General features: G+C 40.3%; 1 protein-coding gene across 1 annotated transcript; it reads right to left on the bottom strand.

Moving 5' to 3' along the window:
* Positions 1-8,208: 8,208 nt before the first annotated feature.
* On the bottom strand, positions 8,209-9,156 carry LOC102269451 (olfactory receptor 6M1). Its single transcript, XM_005895488.2, has one exon. The coding sequence runs from the start codon at positions 9,154-9,156 to the stop codon at positions 8,209-8,211; it is 948 nt and encodes a 315-aa protein (XP_005895550.2).
* Positions 9,157-13,517: the final 4,361 nt, after the last annotated feature.

Here is a 13,517-nt window from a genome sequence, read left to right on the forward strand (position 1 = left end):
ACCACCAATGCACAAAGCTTCCCTTTTTTCCACATCCTTATCAAGGTAGTGTATGTTGTGATTCTCAAATGATATTAGTGACTTCAGCAGGGCACACTCAGGCAGACTAAATCTTTATAAAGTCCTGTGATGTCACATAGAGGTAATTTGGACCATGAAATCACCGGAGGCTATCTTCAGGTGTATTCTTTCATTTATTTTTATTTTTGGCTGAGCCGGGTCTTTGCTGCTGTGCTTGGGTTTTCTCAGTTGCAGCAAGCAGGGGCTACTTTCTGGTTGCTGTGTGCCAGACTTCTGGTTGCAGTGGCTTCTCTTGTTGCAAAGCATGTGCTCTAGGGTGCATGGGCTCAGTAGTTGTACTGCATGGGTGTAGTTACTCCATCTTCCCAGGCAAGGGATTGAACTCATGTCTCCTGCATTGGCAGGTGGATTCTTAACCACTGAACCACCAGGGAAGTCCCTTTAGATTCTCTCTTCGTGTGCTGCTTTGCACATTGAACTCCAGTATATCAGATTGTGCTTCATAAATAAGCACAAAAAATACCATACCTTCAAAAGTTTACAGAATTGCCACTTGAGGTAGAACTCTGCATATCATGATAATCATTCTTTGTTGATGACTTTTATATTAATTTCAATTCTACTTTGTAGCTATGATTTATTAATATTAGATATGGGGTCTAGAGTACTGGATAAATTACTGTATTCTTTAGTAGCTCAGCTGGTAAAAAATCTGCCTGCAATGTAGGAGGCTCTGGTTTGATTCCTGGGTCAGGAAGATCTGCTGGAGAAGGGATAGGCTACCCACTCCAGTATTCTTGGGCTTCTCTGATGTCTCAGCTGGTAAAGAATCTGCCTGCAATGTGTGACATCTGTGTTCGATCCCTGGGTTGGGAGAAGGGAACAGCTACCCACTCCAGTATTCTGGCCTGGAGAATTCCACGGACTGTATAATTCATGGGGTCCCAAAGGATTGGACACAACTGAGCAAGCTTCACTTTTAGTTACTATGGTCATTTCAGAACTTCATTGCTAACTTCAGTTGGAGATAGTCTGAAAATAGTAAAGGTTGCAATCAGTTTGGTTTGTCTTAATACATTTCCCTCAGGATTAATTTTCAAACTTAAGGGAAAAATGGAATTCTTTAGAGTGTTTAACTATAATAATAAGGCAGAAAATAATTGGGATTTTAAAAGAAAGTTTTAGGTATTTTCGTTCCTTCTTCTAAAATGGACATCAACTTTAAGAATATGACCTGAGTTTAACAGACTGAATAAAATAATTTCCTATTTATATACCAAATACCAAATATGGGATTCACTTCTTAGGTTCCAGTACATTAGTATAGAGATAACTTTAGCCTCTTCAGAAAAATTCCCATTCCAATATTTTAAAATTAAAACATATGCATTCCAGGCATAGAAAATGTAGAACAGTAGAGTGTTTAAAAATGTCACCTAAAGCATCACTCAAATTAATCAGCATTGATTATTTGGAATATTTTCGTTCAAACTTTAAAAAATTTTCATGTGTGAGATAACTATGAATGAATAAAAGAGTTTTGAAACTTTCTATTCTAACTATTTAGTTTCATATTTACTCATATGCTTTTTCTAGTGAAAGTGTAAGCACCTTCCTCTTTCCATTTGAACACAGCCCCTCCTCCAGGCTTCCACTGTATAAACTAAATGGGATGTAAGTCTTCTTAAAGTAAGGAAGACCGTCCTGGACATTTTTAAATGCATGAGTGAAATTAGATACTGCTACATGAATTCAATTATTACTAGGATGTCAAAACCATAAATAGGAAAAAAAAACTGTCACCATAAATAAAGAGCCTCTTGATGAGGGTGAAAGAGGAGAGTGAAAAAGCTGGCTTAACACTCAACATTCAAAAAGCAAAGATCATGAACTCTGGTCCTATCACTTTATGGCAAATAGATGGGGAAGAAGTGGAAACAGTGGCAGTATTTTATTTTCTTGGGCTCCAAAATCATTGTGGATGGTGTCTGCAGCCACCAAATTAAAAGACGTTAGCTCCTTGGAAGAAAAGGTATGACAGACCTAGACAGTGTATTGCAAAGCAGAGACATTACTTTGCCGACAAAGGTCCATGTAGTCAAAGCTATTGTTTTTTTCAGTGGTCATATATGGATGTGAGAGTTGGATCATAAAGAAGGCTGAGAGCCACAAAATTGATGCTTTTGAACTGTGGTGCTTGGGAAGACTCTTGAGAGTCCCTTGGTCTGCAAGGAGATCAAACCAGTAAATCCTAAAGGAAATCTACCCTGTATATTCATTGGAAGGACTGAAGCTGAAGCTGAAGCTCCAATATTTTGGCAACCTGATGTGAAGAGCTGACTCACTGGAAAAGACCCTGATGTTGGGAAAGATTGAGGGCAGGAGGAGAAGGGGGTGACAGAGGATGAGATGGTTGGATGGTATTACTGACTCAATGGACATGAGTTTGAGCAAACTCTGGGAGATGGTGAAGGACAGGGGAGCCTGGTGTGCTGCAGTCCATGGGGACATAAAGTGTTGGACATGACTTAGCGACTGAACAACAACAACAACATCTAAATAATTTCAACTCAGGCTTTTAGTGTACAGGATAGAAGCTTGTGTTTTGAGAACTGATCTCTAAGAAATTTGGGGTAATTGTCTAACAGCTTTCTTAGACAAATTAAATGTTGAAAATATGGAGGGAAACATAGAAAGAAAAGACATTTAAAAATGATTGATTTTATAACTGGCAAGGCCTTAGATAACTTAATATTTCCAATTATCACAAAATTGCATGAGAAAATCTAGTAAATGGGAGCTGTTTAGTAAATTTGTAATGAATTCCACTAGATCTCTTTGGGTGTAGAGTGCAAGCAAAATATAATAGGATTTAAAAAGTGGGCAGCTCCAAAGCAGAAATAAAAATCTAAATAAGATTTGAGGAAGAAGTAATAAAAATAGGGCTTTTCTTTTTTTTAAATTTCCTTTATTTATTTAATATAAATTTATTTATTCTAATTGGAGGTTAATTACTTTACAATATTGTATTGGTTTTGCCAATCATCAACATGAATCTGCCACGGGTATACATGTGTTTCCCATCCTGAACCCCCCTCCCACTTCCCTCCCCGTACCATCCCTCTGGGTCATCCCAGTGCACCAGCCCCAAGCATCCTGTATCCTGCATCGAACCTGGACTGGTGATTCATTTCATATATGATATTATACATGTTTCAATGCCATTCTCCCAAATCATCCCACCCTTGCCCTCTCCCACAGAGTCCCAAAGACTGTTCTATATATCTGTGTCTCTTTTGCTGTCTCGCATACAGAGTTATCGGTACCATCTTTCTAAATTCCATATATATGCATTAGTATATGGTATTGGTGTTTTTCTTCCTGGCTTATTTCACTCTGTATAATAGGCTCCAGTTTCATCCACCTCATTAGAACTGGTTCAAATGTATTCTTTTTAATGGCTGAGTAATACTCCATTGTGTATATGTACCACAGCTTTCTTATCCATTCATCTGCTGATGGACATCTAGGTTGTTTCCATGTCCTGGCTATTATAAACAGTGCTGAGATGAACATTGGGTACATGTGTCTCTTTCAATTCTGGTTTCCTTGGTGTGTATGCCCAGTAGTGGGATTGCTGGGTCATAATTGTCACCCTGCTTATTTAACTTCTATGCAGAGTACATCATGAGAAACGCTGGGCTGGAAGAAGCACAAGCTGGAATCAAGATTGAGGAAGAAATATCAATAACCTCAGATATGCAGATGACACCACCCTTATGGCAGAAAGTGAAGAGACTAAAAGTCTCTTGATGAAAGTGAAAGAGGAGAGTGAAAAAGTTAGCTTAAAGCTCAACATTCAGAAAATGTTGGTGATGGATAGGGAGGCCTGGCGTGCTGCAATTCATGGGGTTGCAGAGTCGGACACGACTGAACAACTGAAGTGAACTGAACTTAAGGCAGTTCTATTTCCAGTTTTTTAAGGAATCTCCATACTGTTCTCCATAGTGGCTGTACTAGTTTGCATTCTCACCAACAGTGTAAGAGGGTTCCCTTTTCTCCACACCCTCTCCAGCATTTATTGCTTGTAGACTTTTGGATAGCAGCCATTCTGACTGGCGTGAAATGGTACCTCATTGTGGTTTTTATTTTCATTTCTTTGATAATGAGTAATGTTGGGCTTTTCTGATGACAGAGTATTCAGTATAGCACAAATTTATCTGCAGTTCCTTATTAGATCTATTATCTTTTCATACCAGATGGGTTAAAAGTGTTCTGGTAACTGGTGTTCTCAGGGACCTTTGGCATCAAACTCATAAGCAGATAATGACTCTGCTCACTTCTGTTTACATGCTCTGCATGAACAGTTCCTAAATGGATTCTTTAAGTCAGGGATTTAATAACATAGGTATTATTGATAACTGAGAGAATAAAACTAATTTTATGGGTAAACAAAACCCAGTTTTATATTCCTTTTATTGAGGTATGCAAAGACATAATTATTATAATCTGCATATTATGATGCCTTAATGGCCTATAGCCAATGGTCTGTGATGGCCTATATGGAAATAGAATTTAAAAAAGAGTGGATACTTATATATCTGACTTCCCTTGTGGCTCAGTGGTAAAGAATCCTCCTGCCAATGCAGGAGAGGAGGGTTTGATTCCTGGGTCTGGTAGATCCCCTGGAGGAGGGCATGGAAACCCACTCCAGTATTCTTGCCTGGAAAATCCCATGGACAAGGGATCCTGGCGGGCTACAGTCTGTGGGGCTGTAAAGAGTTGGACACGACTGAGTGACTAAACAACAACAATATGTATACGTATAATGAAGTCATTTTGCTGTACACCTGAAACTAACACATTGTAAATCAACTCTACTCCAATAAAAATGAAAAAAAGACTACCAGGCACACATCTATAGTTGAAAAATTGGGTTTATTATTCACTGCCTACCACACAATTGCACTCATCTCACACGCTAGTAAAGTAATGCTCAAAATTCTCCAAGCCAGGACTTAAGCAATATGTGAACCGTGAACTTCCTGATGTTCAAGCTGGTTTTATTTTTTTTTATTTTTTATTTTTTTACCGTGTTAATTGAACTACTTCCAAGGAACGGCTCAAGGAAGAGTCAAATTAAGTTTATCAATGTTTTCTAAAATATCCATGAATGTTATTAACTCTCTTTTGACTTGTTTTTTTTTTTTTAAATTTTTTAAAATCACATGCTCCCCATCCTGAACCCTCCTCCTCCCAACCTCCCCATACCATCCCCTGGGCCTTCCCAAACCAGCCCCAAGCATCCAGCATCGCACTGAACCTGGACTGGCATCTCGTTTCATACATGACATTTCAAATGACATTCTCCCAAATCTTCCCACCCTCTCCCACAGAGTCCATAAGACTGTTCTATATATCAGTGTCTCTTTTTGCTGTCTCGGGGTTATCGTTACCATCTTTCTAAATTCCATATACATGCGTTAGTATACTGTATTTATGTTTTTCCTTCTGGCTTACTTCACTCTGTATAATAGTCTCCAGTTTCATCCACCTCATTAGAACTGATTCAAATGTATTCTTTTTAATGGCTGTGTAATACTCCATTGTGTATATGTACCACAGCTTTCTTATCCATTCATCTGCTGATGGACATCTAGGTTGCTTCCATGTCCTGGCTATTATAAACAGTGCTGCGATGAACATTGGGGTACACGTGTCTCTTTCCCTTCTGGTTTCCTCAGTGTGTATGCCCAGCAGTGGGATTGCTGGATCATAAGGCAGTTCTATCAAGCTGGTTTTAGAAACGGCAGAGGAACCAGAGATCAAATTGCCAACATTTGCTGGATCATGGAAAAAGCAAGAGAGTTCCAGAAAAACATGTATTTCTGCATTATCGACTATGCCAAAACCTTTGACTGTGTGGATCACAATAAACTGTGGAAAATTCTGAAAGAGATGGGAATACCAGACCACCTGATCTGCCTCTTGAGAAATTTGTATGCAGGTCAGGAAGCAGCAGTTAGAACTGGACATGGAACACCAGACTGGTTCCAAATAGGAAAAGGAGTTCATCAAGGCTGTATATCGTCACCCTGTTTATTTAACTTATATGCAGAGTACACCATGAGAAATGCTGGACTGGAAGAAACACAAACTGGAATCCAGATTGCCGGGAGAAATATCAATAACCTCAGATATGCAGATGACACCACCCTTATGGCAGAAAGTGAAGAGGAACTCAAAAGCCTCTTGATGAAAGTGAAAGTGGAGAGTGAAAAAGTTGGCTTAAAGAACTCAAAAGCCTCTTAATGAAAGGGAAAGTGAAGAGTGAAAAAGTTGGCTTAAAGAACTCAAAAGCCTCTTGATGAAAGTGAAAGTGGAGAGTGAAAAAGTTGGCTTAAAGCTCAACATTCAGAAAACGAAGATCATGGCATCCGGTCCCACCACTTCATGGGAAATAGATGGGCAAACAGTGGAAACAGTGTCAGACTTTATTTTTCTGGGCTCCAAAAGCACTACAGATGGTGACTGCAGCCATGAAATTAAAAAACGCTTACTCCTTGGAAGGAAAGTTATAACCAACCTAGATAGCATATTGAAAAGCAGAGACATTACTTTGCCAACAAAGGTTCGTCTAGTCAAGGCTATGGTTTTTCCTGTGGTCATGTATGGATATAAGAGTTGGACTGTGAAGAAGGCTGAGCGCCGAAGAATTGATGCTTTTGAACTGTGGTGTTGGAGAAGACTCTTGAGAGTCCCTTGGACTGCAAGGAGATCCAACCAGTCCATTCTGAAGGAGATGAGCCCTGGGATTTCTTTGGAAGGAATGATGCTAAAGCTGAAACTCCAGTACTTTGGCCACCTGATGCGAAGAGTTGACTCATTGGAAAAGACTCTGATTCTGGGAGGGATTGGGAGCAGGAGGAGAAGAGGACGACAGAGGATGAGATGGCAGGATGGCATCACTGACTCGATGGACGTAAATCTGGGTGAACTCCGGGAGTTGGTGATGGACAGGGAGGCCTGGTGTGCTGCGATTCATGGGGTCACAAAGAGTCGGACATGACTGAATGACTGATATGATCTGATCTGATCTGATGAGAAAGAACTCACACTTTGGAGAATGTGGAATATCTCAGTGAAACAATGAACCTAAGGAAGTGGGGGCTTGTTCTGGATTGGGTGTTATCAGAAAGATTTGGCAATTCTAGGATTGGGTAGCTCAGTAAATCTTTTCTGCAGTGAGGGTAGACAGAGTGAGATGTAATTGGTATGTAAAAGAAGTAATTGGTAAAGAGGTAGCGGTCATTCCATTTGGCAACAAAGGAGGAGGTTTAGTATTTTGTGTTGCACAGTGACCTTGTGCGAAATAGATGTTTTGTCAACTTTTGTCCAACAAGTGAAAAGCATGATGATATGTAAGCATTGTATCAGTTTGCAGTATCACTGAGACCTATTTGTGAACATCAGATGAGTTCTGGGTCAGGTAATGATTTTTTTCTTAAATGTTATTATTCATATAATCCTCCTGACAGTGGCAGTGTGAGGCTCCCTTCTCTAGGACAAATCTGCTTTGATTCATAAGATTACATTTATTTGTTGAGCCCCTTTGGGGTTCTTATCTTCTAAGATACTCAGCAACAGGGTCAGAACTTCCAGCATCTCATGGCTGATGAAAGCTTCCTTTTTCTATCTCAACAATCTCTCCATGTGAAATCAATGTTACTTTTACAAAAATCATCTCATTTTGTAGCCACAAGTGCCTGGTAAGATAAACAGAGCAGAAGTTCTTGCCTGCATTTTACAGATGAGCAAGTGGCAGCTTAAAGAAGTAACTTACTGAAGTCCATTGAAAAAAAAAAAAAGTATTGTGTTAAAAAAAAAAAAAAAATTAGTGCCTGAACAAATGTTAGACATCAGCTCTTAGAACTCAGAGTCTGGGATGTTTCTGCCTTTCTACATTAATTTATGCAAAATACTTCAAGGACTAGGGAGCCAAAGAGTCCTTATTTATTCCTGGTTTTCCATAGCAAGATCATAACGCTTGAGTCTTGGTGATATGTGATGCTTTCTCATCCTGCCTATGGACTGCGAGACTTCAGTCACGATTCTGTGTCATTCTTTACGCAGAGCAAAGTGACATATAGAGGAAGCAAGTCTTAGATGTCCTGAAACTGCTGAGTGTCATGTTCCTTTGGAATGTGGTAGAACTATCCTGCTAACTGACTCTCTCAAGACTTCCTTTACCTTTTTGTTCCTCAAGCTATAAATGAAGGGGTTCAGAAGAGGAGTCACTATGGTAATGAGGACAGTGGCTATCTTGTCAAATTCCAGGGAGTGGTTCTGATTGGGTCTCACATACACAAAGATGTTGCTCCCGTAGGCAATGGAGACGACAGTGATGTGAGAAGCACAGGTGGAAAAGGCTTTCTGACGTCCTTGGGCCGAGGGGATGCGCAGGATGGTAGAGATGATGTAGATATAGGACACAGTGGTGAGCACCAGCGAGGTCAGGAGGATGAGAGAAGACAAGAGGAAGCTTATCATTTCAATGAAATGAGTGTCTGTGCAGGCCGCCTGCAGTAAAGGGGCGATGTCGCAGAAGAAGTGACTAATTTCTGCAGTACAGTATGGCAGCCTGGACACCACAATAGTTGGGCAGAGCACGGACAGAAAGGCCCCCACCCAGCAGCCCAGAACCAGCAGGAGACACACCCTGCTGTTCATGACGATGGTGTAGCGCAGGGGGTTACAGATGGCCACATAGCGGTCAAAGGACATCACCACCAGCAGGATGAACTCCACGGTCCCCAGGAAGAAGTAGAAATATGTTTGGCTGATGCAGCCTGCAAAAGATATGGTTTTCTCCTCCTCTAAGAGGCAAGCTAGTAACTTTGGAGTAATAGTAGTTGTGAATAAAGTGTCCAAAAACGACAGATTACTGAGGAAGAAGTACATTGGTGTTTGGAGACGATTATCGGTCCATATTAAGGAAATGATGACAATGTTTCCTGTTATGGTGAGCGTGTAAACTAGCAGGAGAATGACAAAAAGCAATGTCTGAAGCCCCTGGACAGCAGGAAAAGAGATAAGCGTAAATTCGGTGATGGTGGTCTGGTTTTTTGTGGCCATTTCTGTGTGGAAGGAGAAGAAACAAAGGAGGTTAGAACAGTTTAAGATGTCTTTAAATGTTTCATGATTTTGCTAGATGTAAAAGAGAATGTTCAAGAGGGAGGGGGTTCTAGTCCTGTCTTTGACTCTATTATGGGGCTCCAGGGAAATCACTTGGCCTCAGTTTTTATCTATGTAATTGAAGGGCTAGGGAAAAAAGCCCCCCAAAACAGGAACTCTGTGAATTCTTTAAACTTTAACGCTTTGATTTTTATTTGATATATTTTTCTCCTTATTTCCTTCCTTAAACCCAAGTTTATTCAAACTAGCTGAAATATATAATTAACTGAAAATCACTCAACTTATTTTGATCATACTATTCAAGAATAAAAAAATAGGGACTTCCCTGGTGGTCCAGTGGCTGAGACTCCCTTGCTCCCATTGGAGGGGGTCCAGGTTCATCTCTAGGGAACTAGATCCCACATGTCACAACTAAAACCTGGCACAACCAAATATATTGTTGCTGTTTAGTTGCTAAGTCATGTCCAACTCTTTTGGGACCCCCACGAACTGTAGCCTGGCAGGCTCCTCTGTTCATGTTCATGGAATTTCCCAGGCAAGAATACTGGAGTGGATTGCCATTTCCTTCTCCAGAGGATCTTCCTGACCCAGGGATCAAACCCACGTCTCCTGCATTGGCAGGCGTTTTAGTTTTTGTTTTTTTTACTGACTGAGCCACCAGGAAAGCCCTTCCATGAGTAATAAAAATGTGAAAATATTAATATGAAGTGGAGATGTGAAAACTCAGATTTGTACTGCATCTGCCTGACTTCTGTCTACAATAAAATTTTTGATAGTGTAAAGACCCAAAGCTCTTTGACCTTGTAAGTCATGTTTCTTCCAGCATATGCTTCTACCACATAATAAATGGAAGATAAACACACACATTCGTATACCCTGTGGGCAATTCAAAACTGACTCCATAATTCTTGGCACGTGTTTTGTATATTTAGACATAGAAAGAACCTTAACTTTTCAGAATCGTATTTGTTTGATTCCTTCTCAATGCTGTTATGATGCACTATTTTCTTGCTCTGATTTTCTTGGAAAGCTTCACAGTCCAGGGGCTACTTGTCCAAACCTGTCATATCTTCCTCTCCAAAAAGTCAAACTATCTATGCTTCAGTTCAGTTCAGTTCAGTCGTTCAGTCGTGTCTGACTCTTTGCGACCCCATGAATCACAACATGCCAGGCCTCCCTGTCCATCACCAGCTCCCGGAGTTCACTCAGACTCACGTCCATCGAGTCAGTGATGCCATCCGGCCATCTCATCCTCTGTCGTCCCCTTCTCCTCCTGCCCCCAATGCCTCCCAGCATCAGAGTCTTTTCCAATGAGTCAACTCTTCGCATGAGGTGGCCAAAGTATTGGAGTTTCAGCTTTAGCATCATTCCTTCCAAAGAAATCCCAGGGCTGATCTCCTTCAGAATGGACTGATTGGATCTCCTTGCAGTCCAAGGGACTCTCAAGAGTCTTCTCCAACACCACAGTTCAAAAGCATCAATTCTTCGGTGCTCAGCTTTCTTCACCGTCCAACTCTCACATCCATACATGACCACAGGAAAAACCATAGCCTTGACTAGACGGACCTTTGGTGGCAAATGTCTCTGCTTTTGAATATGCTAGAATCTTTCATTTGTGGAAAACACTCAAGTTGCTTATTCGTGCATCTTGTTTCATATTTGATCATCTCTAACTCTTAGAAATTCTTTATTAACTTGAGGTAAAACCTTTTTCCCCAGGAACTTTCATCAGTTGGTCTCAGTACTGTATAATCAGTGTTATACAGATGAAGTCACTCTTCTCAAAAGGCCTTCATTTCTATTTTTAGGCTTTAGGTAATAGCCATGATTTTTGTTGTTGTTTAGTTGCTAGGTTGTGTCTGACTCTTTGCGACCGCATGGACTGTAGCCCACCAAACTCCTCTGTCCAAGGGAGTTCTCAGGCAAGAATACTGGAGTGGGTTGCAATTTCCTTCTCCAGGGGATCTTCCTGATCCAGGGATCAAACCCTCATCTCCTGCAGTGCAGGTGGATTCTTTGCCACTGAGCCATGAGGGGTAGCTGTGATACTACTTAACATACACTGAGTTCCTGGTCATTATATGCTAAGTGCTTGAAAAATTTAGATACTATTAAAAAAGAATGTGAGAAGGGAGTGGCAGGGGATGAGATGGTTAGATAGCATCACTTGACTCAATAGACACGAACTTGAGCAAACTCTGGGAGACAGTGGAGGACAGAGGAGCCTGTGTGCTGCAATCCTTGGGTTTGCAAGGAGTTGGACCTGACTAAACAACAACAACTGCAACAAAACGAAAAGTGTATTGCCTACTTAGACACAAAATTTTCTTGCTGATTTTTAGGTTGGCAGTGTTTGTTTCCACATCATCTTTTGTTTTGATCTATTAATTTCTGATAGGTGACTATTAAATCATCCCTATAATTGATGTTGAATGTGTCATATTTTTCTTGCATTTTGTCAGTAGCTATTTTAATCTGTTTCAAGGTTTTGCTATTTTATACATGTATGTTTGGCAATCTTTTGAAGTAGGGAGTAGATATTGTGATTTACATTTTGCACATGAAAAACTTGAAATTTACAGAATTTAAAGGGGAGGGAGTTGGGGGGGGTTCAGGATTGGGAACATGTGTACACCCATGGCGGATTCATGTTGATGCATGGCAAAACCAATGCAATATTGTAATTAGCCTCTAATTAAAATAGATAAACTAAAAAATAAAAAAAAATAATTTTCCTGTCACATAGCTAGTGTGTGACAAAGCCAGATTCAGTTCCAGTTCTATCTGATCCAAAGATGCATTCTTTAGTAGAAGTCACAATCTGGATTCTTATTCCCACTTTTGTAGAGAGGGAAAAGAGGTCAGAGAGGCTCTAGTTATGGTCTAAATGATATGTTACATAAGCCTGGATCAAGACTCACTTCCCTAGTTTAGTTAATGCAAAAATGTTACTCTCATTGCTATGTTCCGTATTTAGGAATGTTGTTCTTACTGTTGTAGCCTCGTGTTCTGGGAAACAAACTCACTCAGATGGACCATGCAGATAGTGGAGTGCAGTTTATTACACCAGTGGGCCTAAGGCAGAGTCTCCTCTTAGCCAAGGACCCCGACCAGTTTTTGGGAAAACCTTATATACCCTAAGTGTACGTGCCCAAACCCACCTCCCCAAATTCCCTGAAACTAGTCTGAATAAAGGAAAAGAAAGATACAATCAAAGTTAACCCGTGATTCATATGCCTTAAGCCTAAGTAGTTAACAGTGGACAATTATCAATAGGCCTGTTTTCATACCCCAATAAGCATAATAGAATGTATGATTCTATTCGGTTACACAGATAATCAGGGTATTCTTTTAGGCAATGGAGAGTCTCTTCCTTCCTGGGGTCTGGTTTTCCAGTTGGTAGGTCATTTCCATAGATACTGGGCATATAGCTCAAAGTCCACAGTCTAGCCCAAGCTGGAGTCCTGCTTTCAAGCTGGAGTCTGCTTTGTCTGTTTCCTCTTTCATTACTACTTTGAATAATTGAGTAACTGGAACATTTTAGATTCAGAAAAGTCTTAGCATTGGAAGGGATATTTAGGATGAGGTAGTTCTACCAAAGCAACCTCTGGTGGCTCAGATGATAAAGAATCTACCTGCAATGCAGGAGACCTGGGTTCGATCCCAATCAAGAAGATGCCCTGGAGAAGGGAATGGCTACCCACTTCAGTTCTTACCCGGAGAATTCCATGGACAGGGGAGCCTGGTGGGCTGTAGTCCATGCGGTTACAAAAAGTTGGACATGACTGAGCACACACACACAGTTCTACCAAGGGCTAAATATAAACATTCTTTTCAACTATTTTTCTAGCCTGAGACCTACTGTGGATTGCCAATTACATCTTTGTTAAACTCTGTCACAAAATCCATCATTACTTTGACTTGAAATCTGCTTACCAGTTGTTTTCATGTGTTTATTCTGAAACTCCGAACCCTTTATGAGATAAATGGAACTTTGAGCTTTTTTTTCTTGCATCTAAGATGTGATGTGTCCTTTTCTCTATGAAAATACGCCATGAATAAGAAACTCTTGCTTGCTGTTAAAAATTTAATTGAGAATGACTCTTGGGAATATGAGGTAAAAGAGGTTAATTACTATTATGATAATCAAAGACTTTTAACCCTGAAAATCACAACTACAAATTTAGTTGGAGATGCCAAATACACGTGTTGAGGCCTCTAGGGGAATTACACCATATTTTTGCTTTATTCAGTTAATAAAAGTTTGGTGGCCTGCTTTAGAGTTTCAGAGAAACTGAAAC

The sequence above is a fragment of the Bos mutus genome, chromosome 29 (genome assembly GCF_027580195.1).
Source record: "Bos mutus isolate GX-2022 chromosome 29, NWIPB_WYAK_1.1, whole genome shotgun sequence".
NCBI lineage: Eukaryota > Metazoa > Chordata > Mammalia > Artiodactyla > Bovidae > Bos > Bos mutus.

Coding starts and splice junctions, on each gene's coding strand:
- LOC102269451 (XM_005895488.2), bottom strand. CDS start 9,156: ATGGCCACAAAAAACCAGACCACCATCACCGAATTTACGCTTATCTCT.